The following is a 19,952-nucleotide window of genomic DNA, read 5'->3' on the forward strand; positions in this document are numbered from 1 at the left end:
TGTACCTATCTTTTTGTTCATCAGTTTATAATGTTCTTTATTATCCATAAATGAGTGAGATCATGTTGTGTTTTTCTTTGGCTTTTCTTTTTAAAATATTCTTTTAAAATGTTGTATTTTCATTGTGGTAAAATAACACAGAATTTACCATCGTAACTATTTTTAATTGTACAATACCATAGTGTTACATACATTCAGATTGTTGTGTAACCATCAGCACATCCATCTTCAGAAGTCTTTTCATCCTGCAAAACTGAACTCTGTACCCCTTAGACATAGCTCCCCATTTCTCCCTCTTACCGGCTCCAGGTACTTTCAGTCTCTGAATTTGACTACTCTGGGTACCTCATATAAGTGGAATTATACAGTATTACTGTCTTATTTCACTTAGCGTAAAATCCTCAAGGTTCATTCATTTTATAGTGTGTAACAGAATTCCTTTCTTTTTGAGGCTCAATAATATCCCATTTGTATACCACATTTTCTTTATCCATTCATCACATTTTCTTTATTCATTTGTCGATGGTCGATGAACACTTGGGTTGCTTCAACCCTTTTGTTCTGAATAATGCTTCTATGAACATAGGTGTACAAGTATTTCTGAGTTCTTGCTTTCTTTTGTTAAAAATATTTTTTATTGATTTCAGAGATGAAGGGAGAGGAACAGAGAGTCAGAAACAGCAATGATGAGAGAATTATCGATCAGCTGCCTCCTGCACGCCCCACACTGGGTATTGAGACCCCACCTGGGCCGTGCCCCTGGCCAGGAATTGAACCCTGACCTCCTTGTTCATAGGTCGATGCTCAACCACTGAGCCAAACTGGCTGGATGAGTCCTTTGGTGTATATACCCAGAAGTGGAATTGTTGGATCAAATGGAAATTCTGTTTAATTTTTTGAGGAACTGCCATATTGTTTCCCATAGTGACTATACCACTCTGCCTTCCCACCAATAGGTCACAAGTGGTCCTCTTTCTAGTAATATTAGTTAGCTTTGGGAGTTGTTTAAAGAGGTGAGCAATTTCATTGAGGGTGATGCTAGAGAGCAGGAGGCTGCGAGTACCTGGGGTTAAACTGGAGCTAGTTAGTGGAGGAAAGTCTCTAAAGTAATTTATACGTAAAGAGATAAGAAGGGAAAGTAAGGAGTTGCCTGGAGCTTAAAGTTAAGGAAGGAGTTTCTAGATAGGAGAGAAAAATTGAGCCATTGAGCCTATTTAAACACTGTTAGGAAGGAGATAGGAAAGAAAACACCGAGGGGATGAGTTTCAGAATGCCGTACTCTAAAATTTTATAAAAATGCTTTCGATAAGGAACAAAAACAAGAAATTAGAGCCTGGCTGGTGTGGCTCAATGGTTGAGCATTGACCCCGGAACCTGGAGGTCACAGTTAGATTCTAGGTCAGGGCACATGCGAGGGTTGCCAGCTTGATTCCCAGTAAGGGGTGTGCAGGAAATAGCCAGTCAACGATTCTCTCTCATCATTGATGTTTCTCTCTCTCCTTCTCCCTTTCTCTCTCTGAAATCAATAAAAACATTTTTTAAAAAGGATTATGGGAAAGCTGTTTTGATAAGTTGACTGCTGCATGGATGTCCTAAAAATCAAATTCAGTATTGAATTTGGCCAGCAGGTGGCAGATTTTAAAAGTTGTGTTTTTAAGATGGGTTGATAGACTTGGAAATTGCAAGTGATGGTAAGCCCCAGCACTGTTATTTTAGTAATTAATCAATAATTAAAAAAAAAAAAATTTGCCTCCTGCTCATTCCACTTTCTAAAACAGAATAAAGGAATACCATAAATCATTTGAGATGCAGTTTTAGGGATGATAGATGCAAAGCAGGTGAAAATAAGCTAACTCACTATAAAATTTCAGTTTTGTTTTTTTTCCCCCCCTTTGGCTAGGGTTTAACCCATGAAAATATAGGAATATAGTAAGTGAGTAGTTTTTTGTTTGTTTGTTTTACATTAGGAAGAACTGAATGATGCTGTGGGATTTTCTAGAGTCATTCATGCCATTGCTAATTCGGTAAGTGAACTGGACTTTTTGTTTTTAACTAGATTCCAGAACATAACATTGAAGGTGAAATGCCTAGTTATCATTGCAATTAATCATTTGGTTACATTTAGAGTGTTTACCTGGTATGGAGGAAAAAGTTAGAACTTCAAAAAGGTAGATTGTTGTTATGATATGCTTGGTTTGACATAATTGCTGTCACCATTTTTTAATCCAAAGCATTTTTTTAAGAAAACTTTTCTTATAAATTCATAGGAGGATTATAATATGAGGTCCTTATATGGCTACATGAAGCCAATATTTATTATTTTCAAAACCAATAAGAAGTAGGGTAAAAAAATAAGGAACATCGGGCAAAACAGTCAGGTGTTGGAAGGTGTTTTTTTTATCTTAGGAGAATCTAAAGGATGAAAAATAATTGTCTGTGTTGAGTTATTCTGCATAACTGTAATGGAATCTTATATCGGATAGCCTAAATAATATTTGACATTTTAAAAATGTGGTTAGCATTTGTGTAAATGTGCTAGAGGGTTCTGTGGTATATATGGTAGACATTTTTTTTTGGTTTTCTAAGTCCTTTTGGAAAAGAGGCATCCACATGTTGAATAGATAAACTGGATCATGCTGCTGGCGGTATTATGAATTACATATCCAAGTCAGACTGCTTGCTTGGATGCTAAATTTCATTTTTTTCCTTGAATAGTTGGGCTTGGGAGAAGGACTCATTTTTCTGAAAAGAATTCATCTTGTCCCTAAGATGTTGAGCTTTGCACCAGAAGCTTTAAGGCCGTAGAGACCCTCTCAGGGTTCCTTGGCTGTCTCACCATTGTCTTCAACTGGGGGGAAATAGAAATTACAGAAAAGGGCTGGCTCCTAGGAGCTCCTTCTGTAAAGTAAGCAAGATAATCAGAATGGAATAGTAAGCTGGATGAGCCTGGAGGAAAGATGAGAGAGAGTCTCTTCAGGAGTGGCTAAGGTCACAGGTATCTAGAAAAACAGTCACATTTGCTCACCTTATACACACTTAGCTAGAAGACTTCAGATAAGTAGTTGGCTTGACTGAGGCTGACCCTAAAGAACAGGGATGTGGGACATTAGTAGGCTTTGAGTTCTCTTGTAGCATTCATTATAGTTTAGTTAGCTGGGACATTTGTTCACTTTGTACAAATTCGGATACCATATCCTGCTGTGTTTCTGTGTTTCCTCTCTTGTCTTCCACAGAATAATTCATACTGTGTGGCTGACCTTTGATAGTTTGTGTCACAAACCATACTATGAAAAAAAGCTCTATTTATTAGTGATGCAGATGTTTAAAATTTAAAAGTTACATGCCTTAAAAATGCTAACATTTTAGGTTAAGCTCTGTAAAGCTAGTGAACAGTAAATACTCTTAAATAGCTATGCCACACCAAGTTCTTTTCCTGTCACCTTAGTAATAAATCTATGTTTTCTATAGTTTTAAAAACTATTTTTACTGACTTTACACTTACAGCAAAGTTGCAAAAATAGTACCGAGTTTCCATGTGTTCCTCACCTACCTACTCCTAATGTCAACTTCTTATATAGCCAGACAGCTATCAGAACCAGGGAAGTAACATTGGCACAATACTATGAATTAAACTGTAGACCTTATTTGAATTTCACCAGTTTTTTCACTAAGTATTTTTTCTGTTGTTGATTTAAAAAAATTTTTTTTTTAATTACTGTAGTTTTATAATACACTTTACTATCTGATAGGATTCATTTTCTCTTTTCTTTTTTCTTTTTTTTATAATATATTTTATTGATTTTGTACAGAGAGGAAGGGAGAGAGATAGAGAGTTAGAAACATCGATGAGAGAGAGTCATCGATCAGCTGCCTCTTGCACACCCCCTACTGGGGATATGCCTGCAACCAAGGTACATGCCCTCGACCGGAATTGAACCCGGGTCCCTTCAGTCCCCAAGCCGACGCTCTATACATTGAGCCAAACCGGTTTCAGGTCTGTTGTTGATTTTATCTAAGATCACACATTACATTTACTTGTTATTTCTCCTTAGTCTTCTGCAGTCTGTAACCTTAATATTTTTAAACAGTATTGCTTGTATTTCATCAAATGTTCCTCAGTTTGGATTTATCTGATCTTTTGTATGATTGGACTGAGGATACTAATATGCAGTTTATAAAACAATACTACTGAAATGATGGTTCAAAGTGTTGACAAGGTGATGTCTGCTAGACTTGTACACTGTGAAATTATTACTTTTCCCTTGGTGGGTAATAAAAATCTCAGGAGAGATTTTGAGTCTATGAAAATCTGTATTTTTTCAAATTTCGGCCCACTAATACAGCATCTATCAGTGAGTCTTACCTGCAGCCATTATTACTCTGATGATGTTTGGCGAATTTGTATTTTCCTCTTTTTACATTTGTTCTTGGCATTCTTTTGTAAGGAAGAGCTATCCCTTCTCCCCTGTTTATTTAATAATTTAAAAAATATATGAGTATGGACTCAGGGAAATACATTTATTCTACAGATTATAATGTAGTATTTTTATTACTTATGCTAGAGGCCCAGTGCACAAAATTTGTCCATTGGTAGGGTCCCTAGCGGCTGCTGGCTGCTGGCTGCTGGCTGTCAGCTGGGTACTCCCTTCCTTCCCTCAGCTGGCCCCCCTGGTTGAACTCCTGGATGAACTCCTGGTTGAAGGGACAATTTGCATACTACACTTTTATTATGTAGGGTTGTTTTTCAATTTGTACCACCTTTGACATCTAGTCACGATACTGTGTTTTTTGTTCTTTTCTTCCCAGCCTCCTTCATTTATAATATAGTTAGGTTTTATTAGTGTTAGCATTCCATATTGGATTTCCTCCACAACTTTTCTATAGTTTCAATCAGTACTTGATATTTTAGCATTGAATTAGGTATTCACAATGTGCAGAAACACTGAGCCTCAAGGACAGCTTGTCTATTAGATTTGGGAAATTTTATATAGAATTATTTATTTCAAATAATTATGTTTAGTCCAATGAGTCAAGAAGTGTTACTCTGAAGGTCCACTGGAACATAGTAAAAAGCTCCACTATAGTGACCTGATGCTTTATGTTAAAAACTAGAGTCCCAATGCATGAATTTGTGCAAGGGGCTCAGATGCCTCAGCCCTCACAGCGCCAACTGCCTTGTGGCCCCGTGGCCCTGCCCACTGGTCATTCTGGAAGGTCATTCCAGCATCTGGTGTAATTAGCATATTAGCTATTTATTATACAGGAATTTATAGGATGGTGTTATCTGGCTAGCTAAATCTAAGTTGATATTCCATTTTGGTAGTTTAATTTTTATCAAAATGGAGTGAACTTATTGCACACATTGTACTTTAGTTGGTTGAAAAGCAATGATTTTGTTGAAAATGGTATTTAAGAACATGCCCATGAATTTTGACATAAGTGATAAAGAAAATGAAAATTTATTTTGTTTATTATAATTAGAAAGTAATTTTTATCTTTTAGCATTGTTATGAATGTATCTTTTAAAAATAAATGAGTTGTTTTAAAGAACACAGTTCTGAAGTAGGTATTTGGAGTTCACAAATAATTTGATAGTGCAGGGGACCTAGTGTTTTCAGATTTTATCTTTTTAACTTGAGACCTTCAATCAAAATTTAGTACTCTTGATTCTTTTGGGTGGCAAGATTAATAAAAAATTAGAGAAGAAGATCAATGAAATCAAAACCATTTGGAGCTTTTATTTTGCATTCTATATTTAACACCCCAAAGTTTAAAAAGGATGAAGTCAACCCTAAATTTCTTATTTGCGTATATTTATGATTTTTTTTAATGTTATAAAATAAGTTTAGTAGAAAATCCTCATGGATTTTCATTCTCCAGCCCTACTATAATTTTGTACCAGGACTTCTTTTTCCTAACCTTGACTTTCTTTAGGGAAAACTTATTATTGGACACAATATGCTCTTGGATGTTATGCACACAGTTCATCAGTTCTGCTGTCCTCTGCCTGAGGTAAGTGACTTGCCAGCTTGTGTTGAAAATTCATGATTCTTTATTACTGAGAGAGTGTTCTCTACTTGAGTGTTGTTTTCTTGTATGCAGCATGTTCCCAGAGAAGGAGGTCATGTGCTTAGGTGTACATTAAAAAAAAAAAAAAAAAAAAAAAAAAAAAATATATATATATATATATATATATATATATATACACACACACATACATAATATATATATACATACACACACACACATATATGTGTGTGTGTGTGTGTGTATATATATATATATTTTTTTTTTTTTTTTTTTTAATTTATTTATTTTTTTTATTGACTTTTTACAGAAAGGAAGGGAGAGGAATAGAGAGTTAGAAACATCAATCAGCTGGCTCCTGCACACTCCCTACTTGGTATGTGCCTGCAACCAAGGTACATTCCCTTAACTGGAATCGAACCTGAGACCCTGTAGTCCACAGGCCAATGCTCTATCCACTGAGCCAAACCGGTTAGGGCTTAGATGTACATTTTTTAAAAAAATATGTTTTTGCCAGTGCTCTATCCACTGAGCCAAACCGGTTAGGGCTTAGATGTACATTTTTTTAAAAAAATATGTTTTTATTGGTTTCAGAGAGAGGAAGGGAGAGGAAAGAGAGATAGAAACATCAGTAATGAGAGAGAATCATTGATGACAGAGAATCATTGACTGGCTGCCTCCTGCATGCCTCCCCCACTGGGGATCAAGCCAGCAACCCGGGCATGTGCCCTGACCAGGAGTCAAACTGTAACTTCCTGGTTCATGAGTGGATGCTCAACCCTGAGCCACACTGACCGGGCTTGGTTGTACATTTTTTTTTTTTTTTAATATATTTTTATTGATTTTTTACAGAGAGGAAGGGAGAGAGATAGAGAGCCAGAAACGTTGATGAGAGAAATACCGACCAGCTGCCTCTTGCACACCCCCTACCGGGGATGTGCCCGCAACCAATGTACATGCCCCTGACCGGAATTGAACCTGGGACCCTTCAGTCCGCAGACCGACGCTCTACCACTGAGCCAAACCGGTTTCGGCGGTTATACATTTTTGAAGGGGTGTACATGTATGTACAGGGCATTTTAAGGGATCTTCAATCATCTGCCATTGCTAGAGCAAGGCTAAACATTTGCTTTATCTTAATGTCAGTGGTTTGCTCATTAGTGCTGGGTAGGGGTTCCTCAGCCACAGGTGTGGTTGTCTAGTTTGCTAACGCTAACATTAGACATAGCAGGGCCATTGAAGCTGAGTGGTGCATTAGATCCAGTGAACTGGATCGGCTCCTGCAAAGTTCTTGATTACCTCTTGCTAAGCTGCTTCCCTTAGAGATTCTCTGTTGACCTTGTTTTTTTTCTTTTGCTCTTGGAGCCAAGTCGTCTCAGTGCATGAAAGCATGAGCTTCTTTGGCTCAGGAAAAGAGCTTCTCTTCTGTCTCTTTCCTTCTGCTCCCTAACTTCACATGGCCTCATCTCACTTGTCCTCCCATCACCTGTATTTACTCTTCGTATTTTCTGTCTTTTAGTGGTCTCACTCACTTTTGTAACTTCAGCTGAAGACACTGACATTAGTCTCTTCAGCTGTGATCTCTCTTAGAACTGGGAATACAGTTGATGCTGGATTCCACATGTCCCTACCTGGAGAGCCTTCAGACTAAATGGTCTTTAAAATTAACAAATTTCAGCCGGTTTGGCTCAGTGGTAGAGCGTCAGTCTGCGGACTGAAAGGTCCCAGGTTCGATTCCGGGCAAGGGCATGTACATTGGTTGTGGGCTCATCCCCAGTGGGAGTGTGCAAGAGGCAGCTGGTCGATGTTTCTCTCTCATCGACATTTCTAGCTCTCTATCTCTTTTCCTTCCTCTCTGTAAAAAAATCAATAAAATATATTAAAAAAAATTAACAAGTTTCAAAGGAGATATGTAACTTGCATTACTTTTTCTTTCCTTCTTATTGCCTTGAAATGAGTTCCTTCTATGGATTCCTTTATTATAAATGATACCCAGGAACCAAGACTATATTTAACATTGGTTTTGACTTTTTCTCTTCCTCCCAGACCTGGTCAGTTAAAAATCCTGACAATTTTGTTTCCATGCTGTGTCTTGCATTTGGATTCTTTTTATTTCAATTGCAAGTAGCCTGTTTTTCATCTGGCGTTCAGCAAAATTTCAGACAGCATTCCTTGACTCACTTTATCCTTCAGCCCATCCTTTAAATCATAGGTTGATAGGTAAACTTTTCCTATAAAGGGCCAAGTGGTAAGGTAAGTATTTGGGGCTTTCCAGACTGCACAGCCTCTGTCATAACCCAAGACTGCTGTTATAGTCCCAAAACTGCCATAGAATGTAAAGAAATGGATGTAGCTTTGTTCTAAAAAACTTTGCTTAAAAAGTAAGTGGTGGGCCAGGGTGTGAATTTGCATTGTATAAATCTAAAGATCTAATATTTATCTCTTATTGGCCAAAAAAGTAGCAGCTTTTCTCACTTAAAAAATGTTTTTATTGAGTTTTAGAGAGAGAGAGGAAGAGGAATGGAGGAGATAGAAACATTGATGAGAGAGGAACATCATCAATCGGCTCCTGCCTGCACACCCCCTCCTGGGCTTGAGCTCACAACCCCAGCATATGCCCTGACCCTTACAGGTCCTGGATCGATGCTCAACTTCTGAGCCACACCAGCCAGGCTCTTATGATGTTTTGACCTTTAAAGCAATGAAGTTATCAGTGAGGAAAGAGGAAAGTGTATTTACTAATACCATGTTTATAGGTGTTTTGGATACCAAGCAGAGTTTGGCACATTGTAGGTATTGAATATTGATTTAACAGATGAGTGCTTTCCCACTGTGCCAGTTTTATAATCTTCTGATAATGTATGTCTCTGTTCACATCATTGACCCTGCTTAAAATTCTGAACAATTCCACATTCTTTGTTTCTCTATGCAGTTGATTCTTTTTAGCTTGGCATATTAAGCTTTCTTTCTAGCCTAACCTTCTCGCATAGTCTATCCACTTGTTATTCTCCTTATTCCAAGCCAGAATGGCTCATTTGTTCCCTGAGAAGTGCTTTGTATGTTTGTGGTTTTGGAATATAATTTCCTCCAACTTGAATACTCTCGAGCCTTTCTCAGTACTTGCTGTATACAACTTTACCTATCTACCATGGTCCAGCTTATGCCTCCTCCGGGAAGTTTTCCCTGCCTGCCCAACAGGTGATCTTCTCTTTTTCTGACCTCCCACAGAACTGTGTGCCTGTTATGGTGCATGGATTTTGTCTTTACAGCTTACCCCCTTTCTCCTGTTAGGTGATTAGTGTCTTGGACAAGGAGTCTAACCTTGTTGTTGTCTTTGTATAAATGTCCAGCATAACAAACAGACTAACAAAATAAATGCCTAGCATAGCTTCTTGTAGGTAAGCACTTAATAAATGTTACCTTGAATGAAATAATTTTGAATCACATTTTAGTAGAAAGAGCACGTGATCTGTTGCAGAGCAGGGGGGATTAAGATAAGTGGTTTTATCCCTTGCATTATTACTTAACTTATGTTCAATCGTTGTCAGAAGAAAGTCATTTCCTTCCATCTATCTTTGGAAGCAGTGATATAAATGAGAAAACCTATATAAAATGGTAGAACTTTTACAAACACTGGTACCAAAACATGCATTTGAAAGTAACTAAAGAATCCTTATTTTGGAGCTACCTTTTTAAGGGAAAGTCTCTTCTTAATCTTCATGGTACTTCTATGTGAACTTTTAGAAGGCGCTGGTTTAGAACTTTGCTATTGCTGGCCCTGGAAGTAGCCATAATTCTAAAATTTTTCTTGCTGTGAAGCTTTGTAATAGTATTCAGAGATTATGAACAGTCCTCATTGCATTTTTATTTGAGTTAGCATTGAAAGCCCTTGTTCACGTATTGTCCATTAATTTAATGATAACCATTTGAAAGCTGGTGAATTTTACAAAGGAGCTACATTCAGTCTGTATTTACAGTTTGAAGAGCTCATTGGGAATGGCTGAAGAGAAGTGTAGTTACAAGGGGTCAGGAATATGACTGTCAGCCTAGTGAGGCAATTATGCAGGTAAATGAGTTAATTTAAAATTAGAGCAGTCTCATTCAGCTTTAGACTTCCTGATTAAAATAAACTTGGAAAATGAATTGTCTAATGTAGGTACTTGCTGTTGGTGCCATTTTAGCAATTTTCTGAGTACCTAAAACAGGAATCATGTGTACCGGTATATTGGAAACTGTGTGTTTTAATGGTAATTTTTATTTTTTAATATATATTTTTATTGATTTCAGAGAGGAAGGGAGAGGGCGAGAGAAAGAGATAGAAATATCAATGATGAGAGAGAATCATTGATTGGCTGCCTCCTGCATGCCCCCTGCTGGGAATCGAGCCTGCAACCTGGGCATGTGCCTTTAATGGGAATAGAACTGTGACCTCCTGGCTCATAGATTGACGTTCAACCACTGAGCCACACCGGTCAGGCTTTAGTGGTCATTTTAACGAACATTTCAAAAGTATTCCCAATGAGAGAATAATCTAGTTTACTAGTACAGTATCCACTTCCTGTATAAACTATTTTTTAAATAAAATTTCTAGTTTCTTTATAATGATGAATTTGTGTAATAGCGTTATTACTGAAAGTTTTCTATATATAATAGAAACCTATTTCTCCTACGTCTATTTCAGTCATAAAATACTTAGATTTGTTTTGGTTTTGCAAAGGTTTCATCTCAGGCCATATGATTCCCAATCAGTGAGGAAATTATGAAGATTTTTATAAAGTTATTATCAACTAGAAACAGGTCTGGCAGTATAGCTTTAAAGGGCCTGTATGAGGTATAACAGTTAGTTTAAGAAGAGACCTATGCAACTAGAAATATTAATGTATGTTTTTAAAACTGTGAGTGTACCAGTAAAAGTTTAACAAGTCCATTTTCTTGTTTTTTAGGACTTAAATGAATTTAAGGAGATGACAACATCTGTTTTCCCCAAGTAAGCTTCCTTTCCGGATTTATCTTTCATTTAAAATTAGAGGCCCGGTGCACTGAATTCACTTATGTGAAAAGAAACAGTTTTCATATTAGTCTCTATCTCTCTCTGTTTTTTATTATTCCATTCACTGAAACAGAGTAATAAGAAATGACAATAATATAAACTTAGCAAATGCAGATTTTGACCCTCTAAGAATTTATAGTGTATAAACGTGGGTAGTAGTGGTAGGTAGTAATGACTTGGCAATATTAGACCTGTAGCAGTTTTTGGACCATGTAAAAACATATGAGGACATTTGACTTCTCCTTGAGGTTGATGTAGCCCACACCCTCTCAGGGTACAAGCAAATCCAGAACTTGTGCTCTGGGTATGGCAGAGTGTGGACTGTCCTGCAGCCTCTTGATTAAGTCCCTGGGTGAGGAGACCAAGTTCCCAGTCTAACTTAGCAGGGATGCCAGCGCCAGGCTTGCAATGGCTAATGTGCTTAATTTCCCTGTCCACTTTTAAGACAATAGGCTATTCATTTGAGTACATTTTGAACATTGATATACATTTTTTTTACCTTTAAAAATTCTTTTGTTTTTAGGCTCTTGGATACTAAATTGATGGCCAGCACACAACCTTTTAAGGTATTTGAAAAATTTGAACTATATTTGAAGTTCTTAAAATTGCTACTAAGAGCTTTGGAATTCTGGTCTATTTAAATGTTTTTGATAAAATCCATTCCCCAAAAAGAAAAAAGAGAAGAGCGAAAAGGAAAAAAAGAATTGGCAGAAGACTAGAAATAAATATATCAAAATGTGAATAGCGGTTGTCTTTTGATGGTGGAATTGTATTTCTCCCCCTTTATTCTTTTTGAATGTAAATTATTAACATTAAAATAGATAATTATATTTTTGAATAGTTTATACAGGCACACATTACTTCCTTTATTTTTCTTATTTTATATATGTGCTAATCAAGAAAATTTAAGTAAAGGTATAATCATTTGCTACTTTGTGAAGTGACATTATACAGCTGAGTGAAATGAATGTCAGCACAGTATAAGAACAAATATAGCTTTCTGGCCCAAGGTCTGTAAGTATTTAGCACATCTGTTTAAAATCTTTTATATGGCTAAACCTTCTATATGCTGAGAAGTAAACTTGCTGGTTTTCTTTTACATTGAATAAACGATGACTCCACACTTATGTTTCTTTAAAGAACACAAGGGGGCAGTATCTCTTTAATATATATCACACTGAGCTGACGAAGGCTTGTAATTCTCTGCTTACTGGTTTGCAGGATATCATTAATAACACATCCCTTGCAGAATTGGAAAAGCGGTTAAAAGAGGCGCCTTTCAACCCTCCTAAAGTTGGTAAGAATATAAAAGATAAAATGAAAATCCAAACCTTTTTGTGATAATGATGTATTGATTTATATTGTAGAAGAAAGGTGAAACTGCTCTAGCAACAACATTGTACATTTATAGATTTTGGCTAAATTAACTTGCTTATGCTCTGTGTTGAATTCATGCTTTCTCAGTAGAAGTATTCTTCTAATCTTACATCTATTTTATGTGCATGGATTTGGGTAGCCTGTTCTTTGAGAGCTTTAGCAATTAAACCTTTAGGGCTTTTATTTCCTAGTGCTTAGAATTCTCCAAAAACGGTGTGTTCTTTCTATGGTATATTGTTTAAAGCAGAGACAAAAAGTAGGTGATTAATTGTCAGGACTAGAATGAAAATATCCCTTTTGTTTCAGAAAAGCCCAAGGTTTTCAGATGAGAAAAGAGAGTCCTTTCTATCCTTTCCTCCTTCAGAGGTAGCTCCGGAGTGGAATGGCAGCACTGAGGGAAACTAGAAATAGGGAGGAATATTTCTCAGGCCAGAGATGTTTTGCCAACCTAGCTGTGGCCTCAACCCAGGTATTTGGTGAATCTTCCAGGTGTCACTTCCTGGTTTCCTTAATTCCTAATTGTGCTGATGATACTGTAATTAGTCTCCCATTAGCTGTAATCTCTAAATTCTGAAGACATTGATAATAGGACTAAGAGCTCAGAAATTGACAATGAATGGTACTAAAGTAGCCAAGAATACTGGTTATTTTCTTTCCTTTCTGGGTAAAAGGAAAGGAGTTAAGGAAAGCAGTGAGTGGCCCTGGCCTGTGTGGCTCAGTTGGTTGAGCATGGTCCTGTGTAGGTTGCTGGTTGGATTCCCAGTCAGGGCACGTGCCTGGATTGCAGGCTTGATTCCCAGGAAGGATGGTGCAGAAGGCAGCCCGTTGATATTTTGCTCTTACATCTATGATTCTCTTTCTCCCTCTCCCTCCCACCTCCTTTAAAAGTCAATCAAAAAATCTTTAGGATGCCGAGACCGGTTTGGCTCAATGGATAGAGCGTCGGCTTGGGGACTGAAAGGTCCCGGGTTCGATTCCGGTGAAGGGCATGTACCTTGGTTGCGGGCATATCCCCAGTAGGGGGTGTGCAAGGGGCAGCTGGTCAATGACTCTCTCTCTCATCGATGTTTCTAGCTCTCTATCTCTCTTCCTTCCTCTCTGTACAAAATCAATAAAATATATTTTAAAAAAAAAATCTTTAGGAAAAAAAGCAAAGGGGGGTGGGTGGGGGGGATGGAAACCTGATGTTTTCTATAACAATATAACTATAACAGAAATGATTTTGGAAATCTGTGTTTCAGCTGATGGTAGAATAGAGGCTATTAATTAGTTTGCTATTGTGCTATATAAGATTTAAAATATATATATATTTTTATTGATTTTAGAGAAAGGAAGGAAGAAGGATAGATAGAAACATTGATGAGAAACATCGGTTGGCTGCCTCCTTTACTCCCCCTAGTGGGCATGTGCCCTGACTAGGAATTGAACGATGACCTCTTGGTTCATGCTTTGAGGCTCAACCATTGAGCCACACCAGCTTGGCTAATATTATTTTTTTAAACTTAAAGTCTTAATATTTAATACTTAAAGAGGCTAAAAATTTTTGTACAGAATTGTATTGATATAAAAATAGTTATAGCCTTTTCACGGGTAATTTCCCTTCATGATTTTGATTTTGTTGTAACCTTTTTGATATTCATTTTTTTAAAGGTTCTAGGAAATAATTTGAGTTACAGTTGTATCATATTATTTCCATATACTATTCTGGTGTCTGGTAGAGAATTTACTCTAAAACAGGTAGGTCACTCTTCTCAGACAATATCCTCTCAGCATCTACATATATCCGTGTGACAAAAGAATTACATTATAAAATGGTCTATACTATGAGGTGGCCCCATGTTTCAAGGGATGCATTACAGAAAGTTCTGAACCGTTTTTTTGGAGTTCGTTGTGCTTTCATCTTTAGATCTGTAAGCTTGGCAACATAGTAAAGGACAATATTGAATTGAACTATCAATATTGATTGGAGTCTTGCTTTTGGGAGGATTATCTGCAGTGTTGACAGATAATAATTAGTGAGTATTTATTTTGTACCAAGCACTATATAAGATCTTTACTTAGTTAGCTCTTTATATCCTCACCAAAAAGGGGGACTTTGATTATCATCTTCATTCTACCAAAATGGAGGACCAGAGGTGAAGCCCAAGGTCACACAGCAAATAAGTTGTGAGCAGAGATTCAAAATTAAACACAGTGGGGTTCCAGAGTCCATGTCTTCCCCCCCTCCCCCCCCCGAGTCCATGTTTAATCATTATTCTGAAATTCCTGTTGTGTTCCAGTGCTACCATTGTCTCTAAGAGTAGACACTCCTTAGAGAAATAGAAGAGGAATCATTGTCATAAAGCGAGGCATGTTTGTAAATAGCACTGACATCTGTGCAATGGGGAGGCCTATGGCTCTCTTTGATAACATAACTGAGGCACTGCTCTTGTCTAGACAAAAGCCCTCATTTTCAGCGACTCTGTTATCTCATATTGTAAGGGCTTATGTGTAGAGAAATTCAGAAATTGTAGATTTCTGCAATTCCTATCAAAATGTCAATGGTGTATTTTATAGAACTAGAACAAATAATCCAAAAGTTAATGTGGAACCACAGAATACCTTTATTAGCCACAGAAATCTTGAGAAAGAAGAACAAAGTTGGTGGTATCGTGCTGCTGGATTTCAAACTATCCAAGGCTGGATATAAAACTGTTACAAGGCTATAGTAATCAAAACAGGATGGTACTGGCATAAAAACAGTCATAAACAGATCTATGGAACAGAATAGAGAGCCCAGAAATAAACCCATGCCTATAAGGTTAATTAATATTTGACAAAGAGGCAAGAACATACAGTGGTGTAAAGACAGTCTATTTAATAACTGGTGTTGGGAAAATTGGACAGGTATATGCAAAAAAAATGAAACTAGACTATCTTCTTACACCATATACAAGAATAAACTCAAAATACCTTAAAAAATTTGAGTGTAAGACTTGAAACTTAGAACTCCAGGAATAATTAGTGAGTATTTACATAGAAAACATAGGCAATAAAACCTCTGACATTTCTCTTAGCAATACTTTTTTTTTTTTATATGTTTCCTCAGACAAGGGAAACAAAATAAAAAAACAAACAAATAGGACTACTTTAAACTAAAAAGTGTTTACGCAGCCAAATAAACCATCAATAAAACAAAAACATAACCCATGGAATGGAGAACATATTCACCGATGACACAGCTGATATCTAACATTTATAAAGAATTCATATAACTCAACACCAAAAAATAAACAATCCCATTCAAAAAATGGACAAATGACCTGAATAGACACTTCTCCAAAGAGGACATCCAAGTAGTCAATAGATATATGAAAATATGCTCAAGGTCTCTAATCGTCAGAGAAATAAAATTAAAACCACAATGAGATATCATTTTACAGTTGTCAGAATGGCTATCATAATAAGTCAGCAGACAGTGTTGGAAAGGATGTGGGGGAAAGGAAACCCTCGTGCACTGTTGATAGGAATGCAGATTGGTGCAGTTGCTATGGAAAACAATGTGGAGAGTCCTCAAAAAATTAAAAATGGAACTGTCTTATGACCCAGCAATTCCATTTCTGGGTATATCTATCCTGAGAATCCTTAAACACCAACCAGAAAGAATATATGCACCTCTGTGTTCATTGCAAGAGTTATTTGCAATAACCAAGATATGGAAGTGACCCAAGTACCCGCCAGTATATGAATGGACAAAAATCTGTGGTACATGTATTTAATGGGATATTACTCAGCCATAAAAAAGAATGAAATTTTACCATTTGTGATAGCACGGATGAACCTAGGGAGTATTATGCTGAACGAAATAAGTCAGTCAGAGAAAGATGAATACTATATGATTTCACTTATATGAGGAATCTAAAGAATAACTATAAATGAACAACAAAACAGAAACAGACTCATAGATACAGAGAACATACAGATGTCTGCCAGAGGGGTGGGGCGTTGGGTGACTGGGTAAAAAAGGTGAAGGGATTAAGGAGTACAGGTTGGTAGTTAGAAATCAGTCGTAGGAATGTAAAGCATAGCATAAGAAACAGTCAATAGTATTGTTAATAACTGTATAGTGCCAGGTGGGCACTGACATATCAGGAGAAATACTTGGTAAAGTATATGGTTATCTAACCACTGTGTTGTACACCTGAGACTGATATAAAATAATATGAATGTAAACTGTGATTGAGAAATAAAGTTAAAAAAAGTTTTTAAATGCTTATTTAGGATATTTCTATAGCACATTCTGCATACAATTTGGATTTGGTAGGGCAATACACTTTCCAGTCTTTGATTTGTGATGTCCTTGGAAAAACTGTTTTTTCTTTTTTTTTTTTTTCTTTAGAAAGTGCAGAAGGTTTTCCAAGTTATGACACAGCTTCTGAACAGCTCCACGAGGCAGGCTATGATGCTTATATCACAGGACTGTGTTTCATCTCCATGACAAATTACCTAGGTATTCATTGTACATGTTTCTGTCAAACACAGTGGTCTAGAGTGGATCTTACCTGTTTACTAGTTCCCTGGGAACCACTCACTCAGTTAGAAATGGGAGGGGACGGAGTCTGAGGAGATTGGGTTGGAGCAGGTGGAGAGTATACAAGGAGGAACCATTGACTTGTACCTGTGGAATAGTACTTGGCTCATACAAGTACTTTTTACCCTTGCTGACCCATACTATTGATTTAAATATATTTTCCCCTGAATTTTCAGGCTTTATCTACTTGACTATACATAATACTCTTTTTCTTTTATTAGGTTCTTTTCTTAGTCCTCCAAAAAATCATGTGCCTGCCAGTTCAAAACTCATTGAACCTTTTATCAACAAGTAAGTAATCAGTGGGTCCCAAGGCCCACATTCTTTTGCTGTGGTATAGTCTAGTATTTGGAATGTTAATTAGGGATGATTGGGAGGTGTAGTGCATTATCACCATCATCATCATCATTATTATTATTATTATTATTATTATTATTGTTATTAGAGGCCTGATGCATGAAATTTGTGCAAGGGGCTTGGCCCTCACAGTCATGGCAGCTGCCTGGGCCCTTGCAGCTCTGGTTTTGTCCAGAAGGTTGTCTGGCTGACTGGTCTAATTAGCATATGCTAATTTATTATTATAGATTACTAGAGACCTGGTGCACAAAAATTCGTGCACTGAGAGGGTGGGCAGGGGTTCCTCAACCTGGCCTGCACCACGGGGAGCGGGCCTAAGCCGCAGTCTGGCCTTCCTTTGCGGGAGGTGACCTGGCAGGCCGAACAGGATCAGGGGATGGCTTCATCCTCATCACCCCCCTACAGCCTCTGCCCGGCCTTTCTCTGTGGGATTGGCCTGGCACCGCCTCCATCACCCCACCGCTGCCATGCTGGTGGCCTCCATCTACAGGAGGCAACTGGGTGGGCCCCCCATTCGCTGTTTTCTCCCTCTGCCTGCTGGCAAGCGCTTTGGCTAGCCTGGTGCTGCCTGCTTGCGGGCCCCGCCCCCTGCCGACTGGTTGGTCTGCTGTTTGGTTGATTTGCATAGTATGCTTTTATTATATAGGATTATTTTTGGTTAAGCCTCACCTGGGGATTTTTTCCCACTGACTTTTAGAGAGCGTGGAAGGATGGGGGAAGAGACACACAGAGAGAAACATTGGTGTAAGAGAGACACATCGATTGGTTGCACTTTGCCTGCCCCCGACCAGAGCCAAGGACTGAGCCTGAAACTGAGGGACATGCCTGTGGCCGGAGTTGAACCTGGGGCCCTTTAGTCCAGTGGTTGCCAACCTTGGACCACAGGTTGGCAACCGCTGCTTTAGTCTATGGGCTAAGTGCTCTATCCACTGAGCCAAACTGGCTAGGGCTGTAGTGCATTTTTAGATGAAATGTTTCTCATCTCTAGTGACTGAGATGCTTTTGAAAATAGAAATTGGCCGAAACCAGTTTGGCTCAGTGGTAGAGCGTCGGTCTGTGGACTGAAAGGTCCCGGGTTCGATTCCGGTCAGGGGCATGTACCTTGGTTGCGGGCACATCCCCGGAAGGGGATGTGCAAGAGGCAGCTGGTCGATGTTTCTCTCTCATCAACGTTTCTAGCTCTCTATCTCTCTCCCTTCCTCTCTGTAAAAAAATCAATAAAATATATTAAAAAAAAAAAAAGAAAATAGAAATTGATCTTTTGGGAAATTATTTATTAATAATATATATATTTTTTATTGTTTTCAGAAAGGGAGAGGGAGAGAGAAACAACAATGATAAAAGAGAATCATTGATTGGCTGTCTCCTGCATGCCCCACACTAGGGAATTGAGCCCCCAATCATGGGCATATTCATTCACTGGGAATCAAACTGTGACCTCCTGGTTCCTAAGTCTATGTCCAACCTCTGAGCGACACGGGCTGGGCTAATTTATTAAACATATTAGCTAAAAAAAAAAAAAAGAAAGGAAAGAAAACATTGCCAATGATAGTGCATCTCATCTAAGCCAAAACACTGTTTTATGTTTAGATTACCTATAAAGGAGGCTGTGTGTGTGTGTGTGTGTGTGTGTGTGTGAATAGTGACATATAACTTACTCCTAACAAACTTTATATGTGAGATTATTATTTACAGTTGTATTGTTAACTGCTTAAATATTGTTTCTAAGAAGGTGTTGGTTATACAAATGTCTTTTAAAATAATCTATGGAGCCAAAACCGATTTGGCTCAGTGGTAGAGCATCAGTCTTCGGACTGAAAGGACCTGGGTTCGATTCCGGTCAAGGGCATGTATGTTGGTTGCGGGCACATCCCCTACGTGCAAGAGGCGGCTGGTCGATGTTTCTCTCTCATCGATGTTTCTGGCTCTCTCTCTCTCTCCCTTCCTCTCTGTAAAAAATCAATAAGATATATTAAAAAAAATAATAATCTATGGAGCTTTGATTGTCATTGCATCCTGAGCCCTCATCTGAATAGATCCAATGAAGTACAGGCTTGCCCATGTACCTTCATTGTTGGGAGAAGTCAGTGTGATTTAGGGAGAAGTTTTAAGTTCAGAACATTCTCAAAGAATCTCAAGATTATTACTTCAAAGTGCGGTTTGCGCTTTCTTGGCACAGTTAAGACTAAAGTTATGGATGTTCTCCAGCAGGCCACATTTTGGCTTTGTTCCAGAGCCCTAAACCTTCATCTTTATTCCAGCTTTCTTGGCAGGATTGGTTCCGGGAGATTCTGGGCGAGCCAGAGAGAACAAGTGATCACCACCATGGGGGAAATTATTTTGGTGTGGGGTTGGTTACATAATTTCCTTACATTTTGTGCAACACTTTACAATTCTGTCAGTGCTTTATTGGGTAAGAATATTGTCTCCTTGAACGTCTGTGTAAATACTAGTATTATTGTGCTTGTATTTAGGTGACATGCTGTAAAGACAAATGTTAATTCCAAACATCTGGATTGCTACAGGTTCAGGATATGTGTAGTCTCAGGGAATTTTATCATGCTGTGGCTT

At 37.9% G+C, this 19,952-nt stretch overlaps 1 protein-coding gene across 2 annotated transcripts in view; it reads left to right on the plus strand.

Moving 5' to 3' along the window:
• The window catches only part of PARN (poly(A)-specific ribonuclease), a 126,664-nt gene that overhangs the window by 17,315 nt on the left and 89,397 nt on the right, over positions 1-19,952 (plus strand). The window contains exons 12-18 of one of the 2 annotated variants that reach the window (XM_036409803.2): positions 1,968-2,024; positions 5,935-6,012; positions 10,971-11,014; positions 11,601-11,643; positions 12,299-12,374; positions 16,833-16,943; positions 17,246-17,315. In XM_036409803.2, coding sequence (XP_036265696.1) covers positions 1,968-2,024; positions 5,935-6,012; positions 10,971-11,014; positions 11,601-11,643; positions 12,299-12,374; positions 16,833-16,943; positions 17,246-17,315 — 479 coding nt within the window. The remainder of the gene's footprint in view (positions 1-1,967; positions 2,025-5,934; positions 6,013-10,970; positions 11,015-11,600; positions 11,644-12,298; positions 12,375-16,832; positions 16,944-17,245; positions 17,316-19,952) is intronic. The other variant, XM_036409804.2, reaches the window with a different exon arrangement.

Source organism: Pipistrellus kuhlii, unplaced genomic scaffold (genome assembly GCF_014108245.1).
Source record: "Pipistrellus kuhlii isolate mPipKuh1 unplaced genomic scaffold, mPipKuh1.p scaffold_m20_p_4, whole genome shotgun sequence".
Lineage (NCBI taxonomy): Eukaryota > Metazoa > Chordata > Mammalia > Chiroptera > Vespertilionidae > Pipistrellus > Pipistrellus kuhlii.